Below are 24,551 nucleotides of genomic sequence, written 5' to 3' on the forward strand. Positions count from 1 at the left end.
TTTCCTCCTACTACAAGAACTGAGTATAGACCCACAGCCATTTGTGGACGAGTTGGAACTTAATGTTTTTGTTTTATCTGCCTCGTTGTCTGCCAGGCTGTTATTTGCATGTGGTCTGTATTTAAATGGCACTTTTTTTTGAATTGTTGACCTCATGCACTCACACATTCATACAGCACATCTATGAACAGTGCATCTTTCATATCCATTCACACACGGCCAGCAGAGCCGTCAGGAGCAAAGTGAGGTTAAGTGTCTTCCCCAAGGACACATCCACGTATAGATTAGCAGAGCTGGGAATTTAACCCACAACTCGCTCTACCACTGAGCTAAAATAAATATTTTGATCACAAAAAAACAGACCTATTTGGTTTTGGACCTTTTGTTGTAGTAATGTAGTGTAGTGTATGTGTTGTTCCTTGTTTCCTTAGGTTTTATGTTTTCCTTGTGTTTTGTTAGTTTCACATTTTATTCTGAAGTGTTTGTACCTTGGTTAGTTTTACTTCCTGTGTTTTCTCGCCACTGTTGTTCCACACTGACATGATTCACCTGTGTCTTATGATCTTGACATGTGTTCCCTTGTCCCTGCCTCCTATAGAGCAAGTTATAGGGTGAAGGCACACCAGCCCTTCTAAAACTAATCCTAGTTCATTTGCTTGGAAAGTCCGGTTCGTTTGGGAAAGTGTGAATGCACCAAAGAAGCAAACTCTGGTCCGCCTAAGAACATAGGTCTCGGTTTGCTTCAAGTGAAATGCAGGAAGTGGACTACAATGCTTGGCATTGTGGGTAAATACAACCAAATCATACGTGTAGAACGATAGCCTGGAGAAATTTGTGAGCCCATTGTTGCAGGGTATATGTGTCGTATGTTCACATAAAACGAGGATTTTTGAACCAACAGATGAGCGAGTTTTCTTGTTCAATTCTTGATGCAGCGCCACCTCAGGCGAGGAGGGGAATTACGTTATTCAAAAGGTTTGGTTGGTTTCACTAAAGTGTCAAAGCGAACTCAATTGAACCGAGTCCCTCACGACCTCAGTCTCTGCGTCTCTTCTCTCTGTGTTTTCTCCCACAGTCTGAAAACATGCAGATGAAGTGTGAGTGGTTGTTGACCTTGGACCTTTCACCCTATGCCTGCTGGGATTGGCTCCAGCTTTCCTATAACCCCCATGTGGAGGATAAAGTGAGAGTGTTTTTTTTTTTTTTTTTCATTTTTGCAGTCCTGCATTTGGGTCTAATTACAGAAAACTTGACAGTTAAGGTAAGTAATTACCCACACAATTACATGGTCTAACTAGTGTTTATGATGGATGGGACGGCAATGCCAGAAAATAGATGGGCTTAGATTGTAAAAATAGAGAAAGCATTGAGAGAGTGCAAAAACTCCAAGAACGCCTGCTTCTGAGTGTAAATTCACTCCCATATTTTGCAAGGTTACATTTATTCTTTGAAATCCTTATGACTTATTACCACCAAATCTCTTTATTTCTCAGTTTGGCCATAACCTACGTGTGTGTATATATAAAGAAATCCACTTTTTTAGACGTGCTGCTCACAGAAAGGGCAAAAATGACAAAAATACATCAAGCACCTTGGTGGAGGTAATGAAGGAGTCTGATTGTGGAGAGATGTGTTACACAGACGAGCAGGTCTAAAGCATGTCCTGAAACCAGTTTTGCCGGGATCAGACTACACAGCATTTTCACGACGATCCCCATGTCAGATCATCAGTCACAGTGGCATGGATTCTTGTCGTGTCTTGTTCAGTGGACTGGCAACACTACAAGTATAACCCCGACCAATCATCGGTTCAACACACTGAGCGAGCTCATAGGTCAATCATGGCTATCAAAGCATTGTGGGTAATCGTCAAGGTCGTGATCTCAGACACACAAAAAAAAGAAATGACAGATAAATAGGTTGTAGAACAGTTTCTGAGTGTCACAAAGTACCGTGTACTTCATCTATTGTGTAACAGCAGCAGCAGCAGCAGCAGCAGCAGCATCCCTCTTACTCTTTGCCTTGTTATGCCACATCAGAGCTCGCTGTTATCCTATTGGTCAATGTCCAGGAGCACGTCGTAGGAGTCTTTAAGGGGCTCTTGCCCCATAAAGACTAAAGGTGTTTTTCAGCAGTTATCAGCAGTTATGATCTAAAGCTCAAAAGCAAACCGCTAGAAGTAAAAACAGACATGAATTGTGCTTCTGGAGTAAGTGACGGAGATGCTGCTGTGAGGAAGACACGTCTTCTGCTGCAGCACTTTTCAGGGCTATGAGAAATTTCACGGGTGCTTGTGTTTTCTTCTATCACAATTTTTGAAGCTTTCTGAAAGGACAACTCTTCCTCTAAGTCCTTACTCCAACTGTTTGCTGCTACCTTCCCTCAATCATCACTGTGTGCGGTAATGACAAGTGGAGAGTCATGTGGAGTGGATATACACACCTCACATAACTCAGAATATTACAATAATTATATAAATATTACAGCACTTATTTCATACCAAAAGTACCATCCGTTGGTCTTGTGACTGCATGACATGCCTCTCTGCCCTGTGCTGTTCCTGCTGTGCACACAAGACAAAATCGATGCTGAGACTCTTTTCTGTTTAAATAATTAATGATGTGGAAAAAAAAAATCAGTTTTAAGGACAGCTACCAGAGATTTAAATCTCATCTCACATTCCCTTCATGAAGGTGTATTTATTCACATCCCATGCTGCCTTGCTTTCTTTTTTTTTCTTTTGCCGACATCAGTAGGCGCGGTCTGCTCTTACTCTCTGCATTTCTATTGCTCTCACCCCTCCCTCTTCTCCTCCCACCTTCATTAACCCTCAGCTCAGTGTGGAGCTCTCTCACCAGTGGCTGCTGTCTCCACTACATCTCTCTCCTCCTGGCTTTTGCTTTTACTCCATCCTCTGTCTGTCCTTCTGAAACCCATTTATTACACTCTGCTTTATTTGCTTCCCTCTCTGCCCTTGTCTCGTGCTCATGATATATGAGGCAGGGTGGATAGTATAGAGAGGATCTTTCTCTCTGCACTGGATCTCTGAGAGGAGAGGTGAGCGTCTGGGCTTTCCCGCCACAGTGGAGCAGTGCTTCAGACTGGAGGAGCGAGCATCACTGATGCAGGTTACATCCTGTGTGGCAGCCGCTGGACAGACTCACATGCAGGTCTGGATGTGCTTTGTGTTGGGAGGCAGAAGGCAGCAAGTGAGGGAGGAGAGCGTTTAGCCAAAAGCACCCGTGTCACAGGGGTTTGGGGTGAGGGAGGTGGGTGTGGGGTCTGCAGGGAGTGTTTGAAAAGTGATCGAGAAGTAAGGAGGGGTGGGGGGGGGGGTCTGCTGCGCTCTTTGATCAAAGTAGTGGAAGACCGGAGATTGCCTTTCAGAAACTGTACCCTTCAGAGACTGTGACATTACACAGTTGGTCACCAGAGGCTGTTTGCAGCACTGACTGGAGAGCAGAGAGGAGGTGAAGGGCACAAAAGTGGGAGGACACTTCACCGGGACAGATGTGAGTCTGATTCCCAGCTCTATACGTAGAGGAAGGAAGAAAAGGATAACGAAGAGTCTCTCTCTCTCCAGGAAACTGACAACATCCCCTCTTTTTCTCCCCAAGAAGCGATAGCAGGATCCCATCATGGCTGTGCCGCTCATGCCTGAATCAGCCGTGTCTTTGCTCATGGTGAGTTTTGCATTGCTCTCCCCTGGCTTTCTATGTTTTTGTTGTCACTGTTTTAACATCGCTTTCTCTGCAGAGCATTTGCCACATTTGCAAACACTAAAGCATGAGGTGAACTGTTGTCTCATTAAAAGGGAATGGTGCCTGTTTGCTCCCCCCCTTTTACTACAGTCCACACCAGTACAGACTACAATCCTGCGATAACTTCCTAGTGAGGATCAGAAGATGCTTCTTTCTTTTTTTTTCCGTTTGCATCTAGCTCATCAAACACAAAGCTTTTGTCCAACTCCCCCACGTGTTCTACTACTGCAGCAGGAGAAATCCCTGAAGGAGCAATTGCAGCCATGGTTGACATGGTGCCGTGAGTGTATGTCGGAAACAGATGCTATTTCAATCTTATTACCTATGGACGTGTAAGCGAGGTGTGTATCTGTGGTGTATGGAAATAAGTTGTTTAAAGGTTGTACCGTGTGTGTGTGTGTGCGCGTGACAGATCAGCACGGCATCATCTCCCCTGTTTGGGACTAAATCAATTCAATTACAGATTGCAGAGAGAACGGTTTTGCTGCAGCCTGTAGCAGATGATTCCCAGGCTGCTGTCAGTATAGAATCCAGTCTCTCATTGACATGAAACCGATTGGTCAGGAACTCCTGGGTCCAGCCAGGTTCAGGTCTGGCCAGAGAGAGCAATAAAATAGAAACTCCTCTTTCTCATCTCCATAAGCTGCACAGTTAAACAGTGGCCATGTGGTTTTACAGTATGTGTAGGATACAGACTCTGGCATGGACTACACTGGTCAGTGTTGTTTATGAGGACATGTTCTGCCTTCTCCCAGTCTACAGTTTTGGCGTTCTGCAGCCCCAGGGGGAGTTGTGCATCGCTGCACTACCTGCTATCTCCACCTGTCATGACTGTCTGTTACTATGGCAATGGGCCAGGCACGCCACTGGGGAGAGAGAGAGGAAAAGCAGTAATAGTAGCGTTGAGGGGAAAGAAAACAAGACATGACGGACAGGCCTGGGAGAGGAAGGCGAAACAGGGAAGTGTGAGTGATGAGGGCAGCAGTGCACAAAGGGAATGGGAGAGAGAAAGGAGGAGAAAGTAAAAGTGCTCATTTATTTCTGCTGAAAATAAAATAAATATAGTCACTATACTAGACTGTCGTAAAGATCTACGGTGTATATAGGAGGATTCTTTGGCAAGAATTGACTACACTAGATATAATAAACCATTTGTAGAATGTGTTTATTCAGCAGCCCAATCTAATATTTTAAAGTGAGATTTTACTGCGCACACGATGGACGGATTCACTAACGTAAGCCAGAGTTGTAAAAGAGTGTTTTCATCCTTTCTGGAATGCGAAGGCCACCGTAGTTCCCTCATGCGCTTGAGGAAGGGAGCGGTGAGTGGAGGAGTCGTCCGTTTGTTGCACTCTGTAGTCTCACCGCTAGATGTCACCAGTTCTTACACAGGGGAGCTTTAACATAGAAAATGTGTGGTTTTGTAACTGAAGATTGAGCATTTTATGCTTCACCCATTGCATGCTTTCAAGTACGGGAGCTAATGATGCAAACAAAAAACCACAGCATCCTTCTTCTTTCTGGTGTGTGATGGCCACCACAGTTCCCTGACACACTTGGAAAAAGGTTTGTCACAATCTACAATCCTTACTCACTGGACAGTTGGTGCCACTTTGTTCCATTTTGCACTACCTTTATGTTGCAGGGCTCTTACTGTCAAAGCTGACAGCTTTAAAATGCCTTGCTGTCAAGACAGGCTTACTGTCACAACTTTAAACTGTCACTATTCTATTAATGGATAGAGCTCCACAAGCACACTTTTCTCACCGTTCAGACTTTTGTGGTGCAGAACTCTGAGGTCCTCTGAATACGATACTAACATGTGATGTCAACAGATTGACCGGCCACTGACTGGTCAGAGTGTGTTGTCACTGGAGGAGTCATCAGCGTGATGTCCAACACAATAATCAAACAAGCCATTTTTAAATCCCGGCAAGAGTGTTCCAGGAAACACACATGGCTGCTGTCCGCCTCAATGAGGCATTGAGGTTTCTGTGTTTGGTGTCTGACAAGAGGATCCAGAGAGAGAGAGATGGACGTGGCGTATAAAATCGCATCTCTGTCACAAAAGCTCTCTTGGTGTTTGTTTTGTAACGTGTGGTCTGTCATTTCCTCCATCTTCTTCATTGGTTTGATAGATTGAGTTTATGTAGGGGCAGCCATTCTTAATGTTTATGGTAACCGTCCAAGAGGGCGGTCTCTATCATGCAAGGCCTTTCCCTAAAAGTCATATTCTAAAGCTACGAAAACCAAGCAACCTTCATTTAATGCGATTAAACAATACAAACACAATAAACCTTACACTGGACCTTTTAACTTACTCTGAGGTTGCAACACACTGAATTAGATTGAAGTTTCTTTCCAAAGTTCCTGGCATTGTACACAAGGTGACTTGTTCAGAGCTTGTGCCCATCTTAATTATTAATGGGAATTTATGCAGCACATGTGTACGTGTGTGGATTTTCCGTGTGTGCACTTGTGTTTGTGTGGGAGCCAAAATGAATATTGATCATGCCTCCTGCCTCTCTCTGTGTGTATTAATATTTCAGGTGTATAAGTGATTATCTCCTACAGTGATTATGGGAGCTGCTTTAAATGATTCGCTCTGACAGCACGGCAAATAACCTGCATCACCGGCAACCGCAGACAGACAGAATAATCAGGGAAAAGGACATTTTCTGTCATGCTGTTGTTTTGACTGATACAAATAAATGCAGTAAATTGTGCTTTTATTTCCCCTCCAGGGTCATTTAGTCTGGAACTAATGTGATTGGCCGAGGCTTACATCATCCCAGCTGCAGTTTAATGCTCTCTCGTCTGTCATAGAGACTGAGGATGGGGGGGGCTATTGTATGAGAATTATGGCCAGTGGCTTCATATTATCATGAATGGGTAAGATGAAGTAAAAAAATATATATATATATATATATATATATATATATATATATATATATCTTATGACTGGGAGGAGAATTGATGAATGGAGTCTTTTTTTATTAAAGGCACTTAATTTTCACAGCTTAATTGCGCAGGAGCACATTTTATATATGCAGGGGAGTTTGATTTCATCTGGCTCTCCGTCTGCCTGGTCTGAAGAAGGATATAGAGATCAATAAAGAGTCTGTCTGCAGCTCAGACGCACAGAGAAGCTGTCATCTGATATTAGAGCGGATCACAAACTAGATGATATCGTTTGACCTCAGCGGTGCAAGCTATTGCCTCGCTGCCGAGATCTGTGTCACATGGATTAGCCCTCACCTAAACTGGAACAAGACGGACCCCTATTTAAATCCTGGACTTATATAATGTATAATCAAATGTAAGTGTTAAAAATACAGGTGAAGAAGAAACATTTAGAACGGCCATTTGGCCAGAGGGTTGGGGTACCCCCCGGGAAAGGTACCCAATCCCCATTGCTCATTTTTAATTGGACACTCTAAACTGACCCCAGCCATGGGGGGGCCAACTCCAGTGTACTTCTAGTGCTGGTCCCAAGCCAAAATGAGTTGGGGGATTACATCAGGAAGGGCATCTGGTGTAAAAATCTCTGCCAAATTAAATATGCAGATCATCTGCTGTGGTGACCCCTAAAGAGGGAGAAAGACAGAACCAAAAGAACAAAAATCCAAACTTAAAGGGGCTCCTAAATATGATTTATAACAAGAGTTCAAATCCAGACTGAATCTCAACTGAGCTTGAATGTGAATGAGTCTAGAAGGGGTGTAGTTACCTCCCACTTCCAAGAGGTGTGACCAGTGGACGCAGATGGAAATTTCTTTATGCAGTTGGATAGACCTAAAACCAATAACACCATTGATCCTGATGATATATGCAGAGGCTGTTGCAGTTTTTTTTTTAGGAGCGATCACAATCTAATAATTGCATCTTATGACTTTTGCCCAGGGGAGCTCCGTGGAGGAAGTCACTTACAGCCAAATCAAAAGACAGCTGCTCTTTGGTGGCTGTCATGTTAGATGTATTCAAACAAAAGCTGCTCGACAACACTTCTGTCATGGTCACATTAAGCCCGCCCGCCTCGAGCGCACCAGGGGAAAAAACACGTTTGCGATTGGTGTGCTTTTTTCAGAGATTCTGTCATTGGTCAAAATGGCGTCTCTACCACACGTGTCTGCAGAGTGAAATTGAATCTGTGGCAGATTTGGCTGGGTTCATCCAGGCTAGCAATCAGTGAAAAGTATTGGAGAGCACTGCCCCCTTGCCTGTGGATTTTGAGGAACATGAATTCCACATGAATCGATGGAAAACTGATGGAAAAAGGTGGAGCTACACCTATTTACGCCTTTTCCACAACATAAACTGAATTTTCCAGGCTGTAAAGTAATAAGAAACTGTCTGAACCATTGTTGGCAGTGAAGAGTTTCCTTAATCCCTTATGACATATGCTCCTTAAGATGTCACTACCTATTTAATGCAAGAATAAAGTTTAAAGTATTTCCATTCATACGTATTTATTTTATAAAAAGGCTTAAAATACATTTTAAACTTTGAATCAGGCATCTGCATTTCAAGATATAAACTAATTCAGGCACATGAATGTCACTGTTTACAGAGCTTTATTAAAAACATCAATATTTTACAATTTGAAGCTTAATTACATACATGTATTTATTTTCCCTCCTGAGGCCACTGACCCACACTTTGGGACTCAGTGATGGTGAGATTTAAAATCCACATGGGACTAAAATGGTTGACTTATATTAAGTAATAAATATTTAAATAATTCAAATTCAAGCAAGTAAGTTGTCTTCATATTCCATTTGGTTTTCTTTTTTTTTTTTAATGTGTGCCCTTTTTCATATGCTAAAAATAAGGTTGCAGAACAGTGTGACATTGGTGTGTCTTTAGATGATCTCGGTTGAGCAATTCTTGCTGTGTGTTGTTGTTTTCTTTGTTCTCATACCTGGACCGATGTACCCACTGCTGCACAGCTCCAGTTTGCCTTTTAATAATGATAAAACAAGACTATTTTTATTCAGAGTGTGCCAAAACACAGCAACACGGACAGACAGAGAATCCAAACATAGAGACACAGACATAGATGTGTGTGTTCTTGACTAAAGTGTTCCTTTAGTGCTTTAAAGTGGAACTGGAGCAGCTACAGTCTTTAGCATGCATGTTATTATGTGATTAGTTTTGCTCTTAAAGGCTCAGAGCTTTCTCCAATTAAAAAACAAAACAAAAAAAAAACATGGGGGGTAAAAGTAATGTGAGTTTTTACAAAGACCAGCTTTGAATCTTCACGTTTTAATGAGTTGGTGACAAAAATTACATCAAAATTTCCCGGGCTCCTTTCAGAAGGTTTAGCCTAAAACTGCTAATCCAGGATTCCTCATAAATGTGTCACATGGAATTACCAACAGAGAAGAGACAGAGGCTGGTTATTTGTGATTTGACCAGGGCTGTGTCGGTTTTTTCCAGACAAGAAGTTCAAAGATGTCACTTGTTGTCAACTCATGTGTGCCGTGCTATGTCGTCTTTTTTCCTCTAAATGGGAACATCCATCCATCCAACCATCCATCCATTGTCTACCGCCACAGTGCTCCCCTAAATGGGAGCATAAGTGACTAAATTTACATCATGTTGTAATGAAGAAGACTTGAAACTAGTGAGTGGTATCATTAACTTCTCAGGAAAATGTATTCCCACAGATTTCCTTTCAAACTGAGTTATTTTTGCAGCCGGTGGTATTGCCCCCTGGTGGCTATTCGGTAAATTCTTTCTTCCTGTTTAGACTCACCCTGCAAACTGGAAGACTGTATAAGGTCTTCAATCAAACATTTGGCTCCTTGGTTGTTTCTCTGGTCTGTACAAACACATCTGAAGGAAAGTAGGGCAACTTTGTGTCTTGACACACACACACGTACATAAACTAAGTGGATTATCTCCAAATTGCTAAAAACAGCTCATGATTTCACGGAGGTGACACCATTTCACACCGGCTGTAAGTGAGTGGCTTGCACATCGTGCCATGATGTGTAAACATGTGACTCCAAAACAGGAACTCCAAAACAATGACCTCACGTTGCCCTTCTTGTTGCCATCCATGCCTCTTCATTACTGTCCCTTATTCAATTATGCTCTCACTGAGGATGGAGACCAGAAGACTCAGTGTGATCAAACAACAGGACTCATTTAGCTCTAATCCGACCACTGCTTATGACCACGTCATATGCTCTTTATTCTTGGCCATGCACGTGACTCCATGGCAAAAGTGTGTTTTATTCTCAGTAAAACAGGCAAAAGCCATGATTTAGAAGAATATTAGGGATTATTTTTCACTTCACATTATCGTTCTCCATTCCTGATGTGGTGCGCACTGCAACAGAGCAGGAGGGCTAAACATGGGGGAGGGTTAGCAGAATGACATCATACTGAGATAATTGATTAATGCCCTGCAACAATGGCAACCAGGGGAAGGCAGAGTGTATGTGCGTCTTGCGCATGCATATCAGTCTAAAAAGATGATTCAGATTCACATATCATAAACTCTCCACTGTGCTCTTTAAACTCCAACTGAGATTTAATCAAACAATCGACTCCAAGATGCACAAAAACACAACAGGAACACTCGAGCCTTTACAAACCCGCCAGACTTGACAGTTCATTTCAAAAATCCCACTGAGCCAATTTATGCCCGGTACAGTTTTCTACCTCCTGTGGATGATAAGCATGAGTTAGAACAGACACAGACTTCAACGTTACCATTGTTCCATCTGTTGTCTCATTAACTGGCAATTTATTTATTTTCTCCCACTTGAATACTTTTGCATCTGTTCATCATTTATGCTTATGTGTGCACTTCTTGGTTTATTATTTATTATTATCATCATTTCACGGTACATTATTACCGCAGTGCGATTGCAGAACAGTCATGCTTGAGGGATGTTAGAAGCTGCCTCTGCTGATGTCAGCGGACTAAAGCTGTGCAGTGGCTGCAGTAGGAAAAGACACACAACACAAAACACACCATAGTTGTGTTCACTATCGTCTAATGGTCACATGCTGATAACTGTGTGTGTGTGTGTGTGTGTGTGTACTTTTAGGTCTGTGTAGCCGGATGAGGAATATAAATATGTAGCATTATTGTACATCTAAATTACACACATGCCTTGTTTGTTTTTCCAACATTTAAAATGTTGACTCAGTTCAGCATGTGTCATTGATATTGATAAAGAAATAACAAGCTTCTGCAACTGTTAAATACACTTAAAAAGTGTTAGACAAAACAGTCATCTCGACACAATTTCATATTTTCTCATTACTATCTGTTGTGATGCTGTATTGAAACATCATGGGTCATGTTGTTGGGGAAAAAGGAAGTCTATTTTAGTTGACTTCTCTCCAAGCTAAGACAAATACCGTAGCTAGGAGCTAGCTTTGTCTATTGTCCCTGCTAGTAAATTGCAGTGACAATAACTACTGCTAGCTTCAGTATTACAATACATGTACAGTATTATTGATTAATGATTAATGACGGTTAGCGTCATTAGCTGGATGTCTAGACTTTTCCCGTAGCAGTGGCACTGGTGGTTTTGCTGATAAAATAATGGACAGTGTTGCATAAACACTTGTAAAATGTCTGTACTTCTCCTTTAGTGTCACTTTATCATGTCACATTTTGCATCTTTGAAAGTGTGACATGTACAGCCTAGAAGTGCAAATGGTCAAATAATATAATGTGGAGGGATAGTGTAGAGGAGAGGAGGGAAGTTCCATTAATAGATTTCAGGTGCTCAAGTATTTTGCTACTGATACAATTAGTTCCTGTTAAATGCTGTTAAAGATCTGGACCACACTCTTGTCTTTTCTTTTCTAAATACAACAATTAAAGCCATGTGTTGTAAAAACACACAGTTATTCGCCTTCAATCCATCACTTACCTGTGTCACCTACACTTTTATCATAGAGCCGCACGACAGCGCCCCTACAGGCCCGGGGCATTTCTGTTATTCGGGAAAATGCCGATGTTTTCTCATATGCATTTGCTGTTGGATTTCTGTGTTTTTGGTTTTGCTGTTGATGCATATTTTTGTCTTTCTGGAAATGTTATTTTTTTCTTTTGTTGCATTTGTTTGCATAAATTAATACAGTTTCAGTTGATGACCACTAAAAGCTACTTTATACTAGAGTTTTGCTTTTCACCCACATCTTTCATACCCATTCATATCAGCCATCAAGAGAAAACCTCAACCACTGATCCAACATGTTTACAGGTATTTTTAAAGTAGAATGTCACAACTCAGTGGTTTCTATCCTTTGTCTGCTATGTCATGGCTGCTGTGATTAGTTCTACTAAGTACACACTACAGACTATGTGGACCAACTAGGGCTGCCACAAACGATTATTTTGATAGTCGACTAATCACCGACTATTTTTTTCGATTAGTCGACTAATGGGATCATACATAAATGGAATGTATAACATACAGTTTATCGCACCAGCATGTAGCTGCACTTATATAACAATCATTAGCTTTTGAAAGATTGAAATATGTGTGCTAAGGCTAATGAATCAAATCATCATTGTTAATGTTAACGTTTACAGCTATCAATATGAGTAAGTAGTAAGTTAGCTTACGCTAATGTTAGCAGCTAACTAGCCAGTTAGCTTACCGAGACGACGGTCCCTCTTCATCATCGTTGTCAGCCACAACGTGCTTCCTTTTCAGGTGCTCGTGCATCGCACTTGTGCTGCCGTGAAAGGCAAGTTCTGTCTTGCAGATACTGCATTGCACACTTTTTTCTTTTGTTTTCTTAAAATGCTCCCACACTTTTGAGCTCTGGAGTTGTACGATAAAACTTCTGTACAGACAAAAAAAAGGAGCGGCCTGGAGCGTTAGCCAACAAAATGGTTCAAAGGTAAGACATGAAAATATGTTACTTGTTGTTTTTTGTACTTTACTTCAGACCTAATTAGCTTTAGCTGCCTTGCTAGTGCGTCACTTCCCTGTATCCTCTGACAATCAGTCCAGTCTTGTGCATATAACAGTCCATGTTTTTTGATTGTTTGCATTTTAGTCCGTGTGTGTTACACGTTTCCGTTTTAGATTTCTACATACTCTTTAAATCTTTTGTGCTGTTTGCACTGTGGACTGATTAACTATTGATGAGCTGCAGAGGTGAAACATTGGCTTTACCAGAGTATCTGCCTAGTCAGCTGTTTGTGTGTGTGTGTGTGTAGCAGCAGACAGAGTGAAGGTCTCAGGTGTGGAAATGTGAAGCACATGCATTTATCTGTCTCCCCCTGCATGTTAATGCACACTCACAGTGGGGTGTGATATTGTTCCTTTTGTGTCTAATGGCTGACCAGCGATGAGCCAGGTTATCAGCCGAGCTCACAGCTTGTGTTAGTGAAGTGAAGAAGGGGGTTAATGTCAAAAGGCTTTAACAAGCAGAAGCCCGCCAGATGCTCACCGGAGTCTGCCTGTGCTTCCCTGAGTTTGCAGGACCTATCTGAGCCTGGGGAGCATTGGGGGATTGGGTACCTTGCTCAGGGGAACCCCAGCCCTTGGCCTGTCCCAGGATTAAAGCCCAATTCCTTTCCTCTTGGCCATGGGCTGCCTTTTAAAACGCCAATATTTGCTTGGTAAATTTGCACCCAGAATCTTGAAATTAGCAGACACTCTCAGAAGCAGCATTTAATGCATATAAGAGACAAAGAACTGTTTATTTTGTTCAAAAGTCACAGGCGATGGATAGAAGGGAGGGGTCAATATATCCATTTGGTGATATCACTGATGATCGATGCGCCAGGGAAAATATTGATATAAGAGGGAGTTTACAGTGGAATGATGGCAGAAAAAGCAACGTTAATAGAGTTCCTATCCACGTACAATACATAGTTGTGAATGAATAGAGAAATCCTGCACTTGTTTTCTTCCGTTAGACAGACATTATGATGTATTGCTATATGATTGACTTGCAATAAATGAATTATGGTATCGTGGACCGTGTATCGCACACAACTCGGACAATTTTGTATTGTGTCTCTCTTCTACTCTAATTTTATCAACCCGATGACTGCAGGTGGGTATTTAAAAAAAAAAAAATCCTGTCCACTCACATGCAAAATGTGAAAAAAATTAAATCACAATGACCTACAATATCGCTGTAAATGTGACGCTTTGTTGGCTCATAAGAGGACAATGAGGATTCTACAACATCACACTGTGACACAAAGGGCAGGAAAAGGCCTTACATCGTTACACAACTAGCCTCACATAAATAAACATAACACTGCACACCAACAACAAGAGGAGACACCAGCTCCCGTTGTGACATTGCAAGAGAAAAACTTTCTGCACATATAAACTGTGAATGGCAGCAGTTTTCAGAAACATGTCCCACAGTTTAAATGTATAAATGTATAAAAGGCCAAAAACGTAGAGAAAAAAGCTCCAAAAATACCCAGCTACTACGTCTGCATGTGAAATCCCTCTGGTGAAAAATGCCTTGCTTATTACGAGATCCTTGGGTCGATACTGTGCGTGAATCTCTGCACAAATATAGGCTTGTGAATGAAGAGTGGAGCAATTTCATTGATTTGTGTGTGGGCGCTGAGATGCGGTTCTTCCTCATGCTGCCGCTCACTCGACTACACTTACGCACAACTCGTCCAAAAACACAATTGACCTATACAACTCGGTGAATCGATGCTTTTGAGATGAACAAAGAATGTTTAGATGAAATTCCCGCTGCAGCTTGGAGAGATTTTTCCATCTTTGCCTGCGGCGAGAACCCGCATAAGACATTTATCTGACGGCTGTCCCCTTCAGAAGGTCAAGCTGCCGCGGGAACACGGCTCTCGCGGTGGATAAATGAGTGTTTTCTGCAGAGTGTCGTGGCATCAAAACACAATAAGCTTGGTTTATTCCAGTCTAATCAATCATTGCAGAGTCTGGGTGTGGCAGGTGCAGCAGAGGAGGGAGTCGTTCAGTGAACTACAGTTTGTATTCTGCTAAGAAAAAGTGAAGCGGGCCGGGTTGGATTCACATTTTGGATTATGTGCTGCATAATCTGTGTTAATGTAATGAATACATTAATGATTGTTCAATGGTGGTGTCACATTTGCATGGTGCCACTTGTCACATGTGCCATGATGCAGGTTTGGGGGGAGGGGCAGCAGGGTGGCATGTGAGGGAGGCACCAGGCGGTCTGATTGGCTCACCATCTGTCTCTGGGACAGAGCAGATGTCTGAGGAGGAAGAACCTGCTTCCAGGTTCACTTTCTCTCCCTGTGTGTGGTGTGTGTGTGTGTGTTACGGTGTGTGATTGCATATGTATTTGCGCGCACACTGCAGAGTGTGTGTGTGTGTGTGTGTGTGTGTGTGCTCCTGACGTTTCACACTCGGGTTGACACGGGTCCCAGTGGGGCTGCTTGTCTTCCATATGGAGTGAGTTAACAGGGAGCAGGTCTCGGTCATAATGAAGAGCTGTCTTGTTAGCAGCACTCACAAAAAAAGAAGAAAAAAAAAACAGACAACAGGCAAATCACTTTGTACATGTAAGATATAAAGCAGTGGTCAGAAACTGGAAAAATGAAGTCTTTTATATTGTTTACTTTTCTTCCCCTACACAACAGTCCTGCATAGTTCAGTGCCTTTTATTCTGGGGATAAAAAGAGCAGTTTTTATGTTGCAAATTCAACAAATCTAATACAAACTTGTACAATATTGAATAGTTTAGATTAGAAGATAAAAGGTTAGTAGAAAAAAAAAAGGTTTTGCCTGATGAAGATATGGTGTACTTGGCGACACCCTCTTTAATGATATGGCTTAGTCGAGTTGTTCAATGAATCAATGAAGAAAAATTAATAAATGTTTCTTGTGAATCAAATCAGTAAGGAACATCAGATTCAATGTCATAATGAAAGAACATATTAACTCTGACAGTTAAGCACTTTTAAACTGCCATAAATCTCCCTGATTACTCAAACCGAACAATTAACTCATTCAGTTGGTCACTTTCCCACGAAGAGCCCTATTTAGTTGCCGAGATAGCTACGCCCCTGTTTGACTGATCTGACACGTGCCTGAGAGCAGCGGGGGAAACACCAGCGTCTTTGGTGAGTGTGCAGTGGATGTGTGTGTGTGTGCGCGCGCGCGTGTGCGTGTGTGCGCGTGTGTGTGTACCCCCGCTGGAACTTTGGGGACTGGATTATGGAGATACTTGTGTCCGATGCAGAGAGGCAGGACAGCACTGCCAAATGTTGGGCGTGTCGCGTGTGTGTGTGGGGCGTGTATGTGTGCGCAAATTGCCCGCACTCAGCGACAGGGCCGCTCCCTCCAGTGGCGGAGCTAGAGTTTTATCTTTTGGGTGGCCACGGGGTGGCCAGGGCTATTTTCAGGGGGTCCATTGACCATGACAATGAAGTTTCTCTAACAATCAACTGCAACCACAGTCTGTTGAAATGTATAGTATACGTATTAAGCATGTACAAGATGTAAAACACAACTTGGCATTTTTCAACAATGACACCTTTTTTTTTAAAAAAAACTCAAACTTTATTCAGTTTTAATTTGTACAACAAACAAAGGCAAAGTTAAAATACACAGCTGTATATGTTGACAATGAAATATCAGAGTAATAAGGAAAATAATGATAATAAAATAGAATTATAAGCAAAAAGAAACGAAAAAAAAATATATATATACACACACTATAGAAAATAAATAGATAGTCCATAACAAGAAAAAATTAGATTATGCGCGACATGTTGAGCAGTCTTTCCATGAGACTACCAAACTACTGCTACGTGTCCATTCATTGTCCAATGTGAGTTTGAGATAGTCCAGTAAACAGACCCCTGTCTTGCACCCAAATCACCTCCACCCTCTTTTCTGCGACAGCCAACAATGACACAATTTTTACATGAATGAAAATATACACACACACACACAAAAACAAACAATTTGACACCATTTTGACATAAAGAACATAGTGCAGATTTGAACTATGACCAGAGGTTCTGTCTGACTGCCAAACTGTCCTTTACTGCTAGTAAAGTGGATTACAACTCCTTGTGGTTTACAGCGGCTACTACTGTACAGGAGGATTCAAAAATGCAACTGGCTCCTTTAGATTTAGAAATTATGGGATTTTAAGGATGTCTTTTAATTAATTTAATTAATACATTCGCTTCAGACTCTCACATCAAGGTTCTGCTGCCATCAGGATGAGCCGAGTGCCACTTTAACAATTGTTTTTTTTACATTTGAAATGTCAGGCTGTGTTAAAACAGTAAAGATAAAGCATAAAACACACTGTAGCTTCAGAATGTGCCCTTTTTTTTCTAAAATGGAAATAATATTTCCTCAATTCCTCTTTTCTTGTGAAGAAAAACAAATCCACTTGAAAAGAGGAAGGGTGGAACACATTGAGTTTACAGCATTTGATTTGTACATTTAGTTTTGTTGTGATTTAATCTGGTTCAGGATATAAATGTTGCCACTTGCTACAGTTTACCTCTTTGGGGGTAAACTGTACAAGTAAAAGTACTTGTTTTACATGTATTTCAGCCTCTTTACTGTCAAACTGTCAGTTTTTTCCCTCAGAAATACTTCCATATTCAGAAAGTGTTTGTGTTTTTATGGCAAATATACAGTTGTTGTGGAAGTGTTGTTTTCCTTGAAGTCCATTAAAGCACATTTTGGCAGGAGTGACAGCAAGAACCAACGTCAGCATCATAATTCTTGACTTATTAGCCTTAACTTGTGACAAAATATTAAGGAAGTAGTAGGGGTTTTTTTTCACTTTCACAACACTAACACAAGTGTAGCCTTGGTTGTCATAGCAACAGCTCCATTCCTGCAAAGCATATTGAAAAGACATCTTTTTTATTATTATTATTGTTTTCAAGAGCTCGACAAAAGTGAAGAGGTTTTAAAGGCTGACAAAACATCAGGTGCATAAAGATAAAATTCAGAAAATAAATGATCCGAGGGCAGTTTAAGGGTTGTGTGTGTTTGTGTGTGTGTGTGTGTGTGTGCGTGTTTCATTTAAATCTCTTATAAGGATTCATTGTTTCATTATTACTACCCTGAGGGAAGTGAGTGAGCACTTACCGAAAACACGGCTGCTTTCAGGGACACAAGGAAAATGTAATTTTTAGCCATTTAACCCAGGTGTAATTCTATGCCTAATGTGTCTGTTGCTTGATTTCGCCATTAAACAGCCTTTTTTCAGCTGGAAATGGAAGTTTGTGAACTACCCACACACCTGCGTACGTGTTTGTAGCTTGTGGGGACAGAGAAGCTGCAGCAAACCACTGCTGCCTTGTTTAAGTTTGTGTCACTTAGGTATATCTGAATAAAGGATTTCAAACTAAATCACAGAAGAACTCCCTTTGAATTTTAGTAATTGAGGGAGCAGTGCATTAACAGCTTCTGTGTGCCACTGTGTTACATGTGTGGACTTTGCTGTGGAGACAAGTGTTTCAGAGCAAACGTAAGTTTCCTGTCGGAAAACGCTGTCTGACGGCTCCATTTTCTCAAGATACTGTAGACTAAACGGAGCCGTTTGTTAAGTGGCTGAATGGTTATTGTTTTTGGGTTGTGCTGGCAGCTGTGTGCGACTCATGATGTGAGTCACAGACTATCTCTTTAAATTTGGAAGTGGTTTCATTTTGAAACATAATTGCAGAACTGTAACTGTGACAGGATTTAGGTTTAGAGGCATAGCACATGTTACACATGCTTCACCACACAACAATGAGGGAGGGGAGATGACGAAAGAGCAGGACACACCTCAATTATATTGTAGTTCTCCTTGTCTGCCTCTAGAGGGAGATGGAGACTGTTAAATTAGATCAACATGCAGTCTGGCACCCTCGGGAGAAGAGGAAATGGCCCTTTTCTATGTTTTTATGATGGATTTTCAAGGCTTGTTGTGTCTGTTGTGGTTGTTGGGAGTGTAGTGGCCTTTTATTCAGGGGTGTGAGGCTGAAGAACCCCTGCAGATACAAGCAGGTCAGGGAGCAGGAAGGTCAACAGTGGATGCTTCTTCTCTGCATGTTACACCATGAGCCTGTTGACATGCAGAAACACAGAGGCTAAATGCAGGTTGTTGATCATGACTGTTTTGTTTTTTTTCATGCAGTGGTTTGTTGCTATATTACTGATATCAGAGCTGCTGATTCCAGGATTACAAGACCTCAGCTACACTAATCCCTTCTGTAATGCATAACTTATTACCCTGCAGACGTGCACCAAGCAGCAGCCTGTAATGACTTCTATTGTAACATCATATCGCATGACATGGCACCTTTTTTTTTTTATTACCTCCTTCGAGAAGGTTGTGTTTTTGGCTGCATTTGTATGAAGTATAAGAATAAAAGTAAAGGAGCGATCTGGGGATACACGGTTATAGCCCAAGGAAGAAATCATGAGATCTTGGGGTGATCTGGGCATTCACACATAAAATAATCTGTGTTGATATATATAATCTGTAGGTGCTAAATCTTTCTTTGTCCAAGTGAATCCTCCCTCCAATGTCCAATTATAGGTGTGGAATCACACAGCCTACTGTGCATAATCTGTAATCAATCTATAGAATTAATTATTGGGGAGGTCAGGGGGCGTAACACAAAATTCATCTTTTGTATTGCTCCCTTTGTTTTTCCACGTGAGTTCCGACATCTGCTCGGCTTCACGTAAGACTCCAGGGTTCAAGTGGACGTCTCAGTAGCAGCTGATGAAGGTGAAGGGAACATGTTATCGTCCTGTAATCCAGCAGGAGCAGAAATGAAACCTGCAACATGAATGCAGTGTCTACCTTTATAGCAGGTTCCCCAATCCACACTATTGTTAAACATAGTTAAGAACATATTTAATCTAATTAAGACAGGAAATTGGACATGATTCATCTCCATTTTAATTTTTTCTTCTTTTGTTTTTCCATGCTCCTGCTTTAGAAACATTCAAATATATATGAAATGTTCCTAATATGCGTGTTATTATGAATATCATCTTATTTGCTACTCCAGTTTAACATACACATATATACAGCAGGGGCCAATGGTCACTTCAGACCTTTTTCAGACACTAACGGTTACATAGAAACACACGGTTTTATAATAATGTCATTTCCATTGTCACAATTCTCATTTTTAAATGGCAATGTAACCATATCAGAATCAGAATCAGGTTTATTGCCAGGTATAGCTTACACAATATGATGATTTTGTTCTGGTCATTGATACATATTAAAGATAATTAGCTAATTTGATTATATAGATAATTCAATAAATGCAAGAAATAAGAAAATAAAGAGTAAAGACAAATATGAATATAAATATAAACCTAAATCTGTGCAATAAGTCACAGCAGAAGATGAAAGACAAAATTTAAAATACATTTAAATGCAGGTTAATATTTCTGTGAGCAGTTCAACAACACTGAAATTCCCGAGTAGATGTTTGAGGTAATTCTCATCCATCGCCTGCTGTAAACTGCTCTTTGACGAACTGTAAAAACCTGTCGAGCATATTTTTCTGCCATGACTCGTCTCACCTCCTCAAAGAGACGAGCAATTCAATTCACCACGATCCTATTAGCATCTCCATGGCTGGTTAATGGAAGTACGATAGTGCGATGGATTCTTCGACAAGAATTCAATTAACGTCAGATCAAAGACACAAGACAACAAAGAGAGGAATCTAATAAATAAAAATGTGTGTGGAATAATGATCCAGATTTTATCATTATGGAGATTGGAGATTTAACTCTCTGTCACTGTATCAGGCCTGCAAGTGCTCTCCATTATTCATGACTGCAGATTTAGCAAAGGTCAAGTTTGGGCAAACTAAAAATGATTGTAATTGAATTATTATCCTCCACATTTGATTCACAGTGTCAAATCCTCAGGGTTTTATGTTTGCATGTTTTGGGTCTGGACTGGCAGTAGATGGCAGTGTGTGCGTGTGGATGATGGGGCAGCGTAGTGTTCCTGCTTTGGGCAATGCTTGTGTGAGTCGCTACAGAATATACAGTGCAGCATGTGTCAGAGGTGTAGAAATAGGTCAGATTTCTGTGGGCTTTTGTGCCTGAAAACAAACTAATTATGCTAACAACATGAACAACGGCGTATAAGCGGAGACGCGTGATGGTAAATCAGGCAGAGTTTTGTGGATTGTGATGCTGTTAACGCCAAAAAGACAGAAAAAGAATGTTAATTTAGTCAAACCTCAACCAAACTGTCACTCTCATCAATCTTCCTCTGTCGCTCTCTCTCTCTGTGTCTGTCTTTCTCTGCAAGGCTTGTGTGCTGTCTGCAGACAATGCTGGTTGCCCGTGGCAACAGTTGCTAGGAGACGACTCTGGAGTGACTTCATAGCATTCTTGCACGCCTTTACCGTGGCTCGTGATGAATAGGACCAATTTCCTATTTCCAGGATTTTTTTCCACACACATGTGCTTTTAAACGCTAATTTATAGACGTGAACTCATCCATGCACACCTATGTGTTGGTGCATATGTGGTGTTGAACGTAAAGCAGCTGCTGTGAGATGTGTTTTTGAGGGAGTAATGGGAGGGATTTCTCTGATGCTAAAACAACTTTCTAATCAGTGGAACCACAAAGGCGACGTTTCTTTGGTGCAAGAACGTTATGGAAATGAGATTGATTAGAAATCCTCTCTCTCTCTTTCTGTCTGTCACTCCCTTTCTCCCTTGCCCACTCTCTCTTGCAATCGCTCACGTCCTAACTACAAAACCATGTGCACATTAGCCTCTGCCATCCATCTTACCCCCCCCCCCCCCCCCCCCGCTCTAATTCTACGTCCCTCTGCAGTGGTGAGATAAGATGTTCCTCCTCTGAGCTGTGGTGAAGTGTGAGAGAAGAGAGAGCTTCCTCAGACCAACGAGGGCAGTCACACATAGCAAATGTATATCTCTATGCATACGGGCAGAGGACATGTTCTTGTGTGTGTGTGTGTGTGTGTGCGCCTGCACTGGCACTTCAATGTGCATGAGCAGCACATTTCGCAGGATTGCCGTTTAATGAACTTTAGATTGGATGTCAGACAAATTCCCTCTGGCAACAAGCAGCCCCAGCCTCTCTTAAACAAGGCCAGGACCCTTGGCTCGAGGAATGAGCCGAAGTAGTTTCACACAGCAATATATCACAGTAAATCTCAGCCTTGGCCATGAGGCCGACACCAAACAGCAGTAACTGATTGCCCTAAAATCTTGCTGAAAGCTTGGAGAGCGAGCGTGACTTGCAGACACTCAGAGTTTGACTGTGTGTGTGTGTGTGTGTGTGTGAGTTAAGGTATCACCACCGATGCTGCTCAAGTAATTCCTGGATTAACCCGTCTACTTTAGCGCAGCTTACCTCCAGTCTCCACCAGGAATGAGGACAATGAATATTTAATATTGAGATAATCTTGTTAATTGACTTGGAGTGTAATTAATACTCATGTTGGCCACTTTAATCCCACAGATAACTACTGAACAGATGTGTCAATAATAGCACATGATATTATTAACAGGGATGAGCCGTTACAATACTCTGCGTTGGTATCGATACTGGGCAAAATCACTGGATCAGATGTTGGAAGGATCAAATATATATCGATATCATATGTTTGACTATGTAAAACATGTCAGCAACAGCATTTTAGCTGAGTCATGTTATGGGCTGTTTCTTTCTTATTTATGGGAGAAGAATCTTTGTTACACAGTTGGAGACTTTGAAGTAGTCTGACATGACTGTAGGTGCTAAACAAGTGTGAGAACAACTTCAGTGTTGTGGAAAAATTTTAATCTCATATCATTTTTAATCTGGGTCATATACTGTATAAAAAATGGCATCTAGTTCAAAAGGTAGCAGGTAGTCTCTCTCTCTCTCTATATATATATGTATATAGGTGATGCAAAAGGAAGATGACATGCTTTATTTTGAATATATGGCCTATAATCTGGATACTAAAATAATGTATTAATATAAACAATCCATGAATCTTATTTCCTTTTAGAGAAAAAACATTGATGGACCTATAGCTGCAATCTATTTTTAAATAATAATTGTATTAAACATTTAGTAGAATAATAGATTATAGAAATAGATAAAAAATAGAGTAATAGATTACTTATGTGCTATTATATATGTATATATATATATATACATATATAAGCAAATGACATGATTAAAGTGAAAGGGTTTTGCATAAATGTTTTTGAAGATCAACATAAAAATCAGAACAGAATATCATCACATAAACATTGAGAGTTTTAAGCTTACATTTGCAGAAGAATTAAATATATTTATAAATAACATAATTTACAGGGTTATATAGTGTATGTGTGTGTGTGTGTATATATATACATACATGACAATAACTGAACTATGTGCACACATGTAACACGTACCAGCTGTTTGTAGCCTGATAATCTGTTTTTCCATCTCACCACCCGTGGTACTGACAGTGATTTTTAGCACACACACTCATCTTGTCTCTCCAAATCCCTCCTGAGTCGATGCTGTTGGTCTGTAAAAGATGAGAATCCCAGTCTGGTGCATGAAAGCAACAGCAGTTCCCTCTCCTGTGGCATTGATTTAGCTGTAATGTTGTAACAGGGTCACACGTTGACTTATGGCTTCTTGTGTTCCCAGGCAGACGCCTGAACACTCACAGTAAATAATGATGAATATGACTTCTCTCTCTCTCTCTTTGTCTCCTTCTATCTGCTGTTTTCTCTCCACTGCGTTGCCAACCCACTTGTGTTCAATTTGGTCATTTATGATGCCGAATGTGTTTTGACGTAGTCTTGCTTTAAACCCTGCAAAATTGAAATTCCCTGGATTGTTGCATATCATACGCAGACTGAATAAACTAGAAGTAAAAGACCGATGTTTGGCTTTATAAACAGAGTCGTGGAACAGCCACAATGGCAGATGGGAAACCTTGACAAAGACCCACATCATGTTGAAGCATGCATGAGTTGCAGCAGCAGAAAGTGAGATGAGAACCTCTTCAAACTCCCTCTCTTGCTGTGACGCAGTTTAATTGATAATCATTGCAATTAATTCCTTTTGTTTTCCCCCCGTGAAGTTACAGTCTGTTACGCAGCAGCTAATTACCTCAGCCCAATGGACGGCTGCTTTTTTCGCAGTGTAATTGCAGCTCTCGATCGAAAGACAAAACAGCCCGAGAAAATAACACACCATTTTCACATTTTCACCATTGTGTTGTTACATGATGCAGTTTGTGCAGAAACAATTTCATCATCTGGCTCCAGACAAGTGAAATGAGAGCGCTGACATTTAAACACAAAGATGAAAGTAAGAGAAGAACTGCGGGGAGTTGGAGCGATAAATCTGCAGCATCCTCTGACCAACGTGCGTCAGTTCACATCTGCCAGATGTAAAAACTCACAAGGGATTTGGTCTGGGCTCCTGCTGGAGAGACGGGGACAGGAGAGAGGGGGAGGAGACAGACAGAGGGGGTTGGTTTAAGGGCAGTGTGGTGTGTGTGTGTGTGTGTGTGTGTGCGGTGCAGTATTGTCCTGTGATTGTAATGGTTATCACCCTGTATATCACATCCTCCCATTCCATCCTTTATGTATGGCTATGTGCACGCTTTACGGTGACGGGAGGGGTTAAAGGCAGGGTCGTGTGTGTGTGTGTGTGTTTGCTGACAGGTTAACATTCACGGTCAGGTGATGACATACGAGGCCGTATGTTAACCACAGACATTCACATACAACTTGGTGGAAAAAAATGTAAACAAAAACACACATAAATGTAATTTCTTCTCGAGAAACACAACAT

At 41.3% G+C, this 24,551-nt stretch overlaps 1 protein-coding gene across 1 annotated transcript in view; it reads left to right on the top strand.

Annotated features, from left to right (window-relative positions):
• Positions 1–3,345: 3,345 nt before the first annotated feature.
• frmd4a (FERM domain containing 4A) overlaps positions 3,346–24,551 on the top strand; it is a 134,277-nt gene continuing 113,071 nt past the window's right edge. Inside the window, exon 1 of the mRNA XM_058644845.1 lies at positions 3,346–3,683. Coding sequence (XP_058500828.1) covers positions 3,639–3,683 — 45 coding nt within the window. The 5' untranslated portion in view covers positions 3,346–3,638. The remainder of the gene's footprint in view (positions 3,684–24,551) is intronic.

The sequence above is a fragment of the Solea solea genome, chromosome 12, assembly GCF_958295425.1.
Source record: "Solea solea chromosome 12, fSolSol10.1, whole genome shotgun sequence".
NCBI lineage: Eukaryota > Metazoa > Chordata > Actinopteri > Pleuronectiformes > Soleidae > Solea > Solea solea.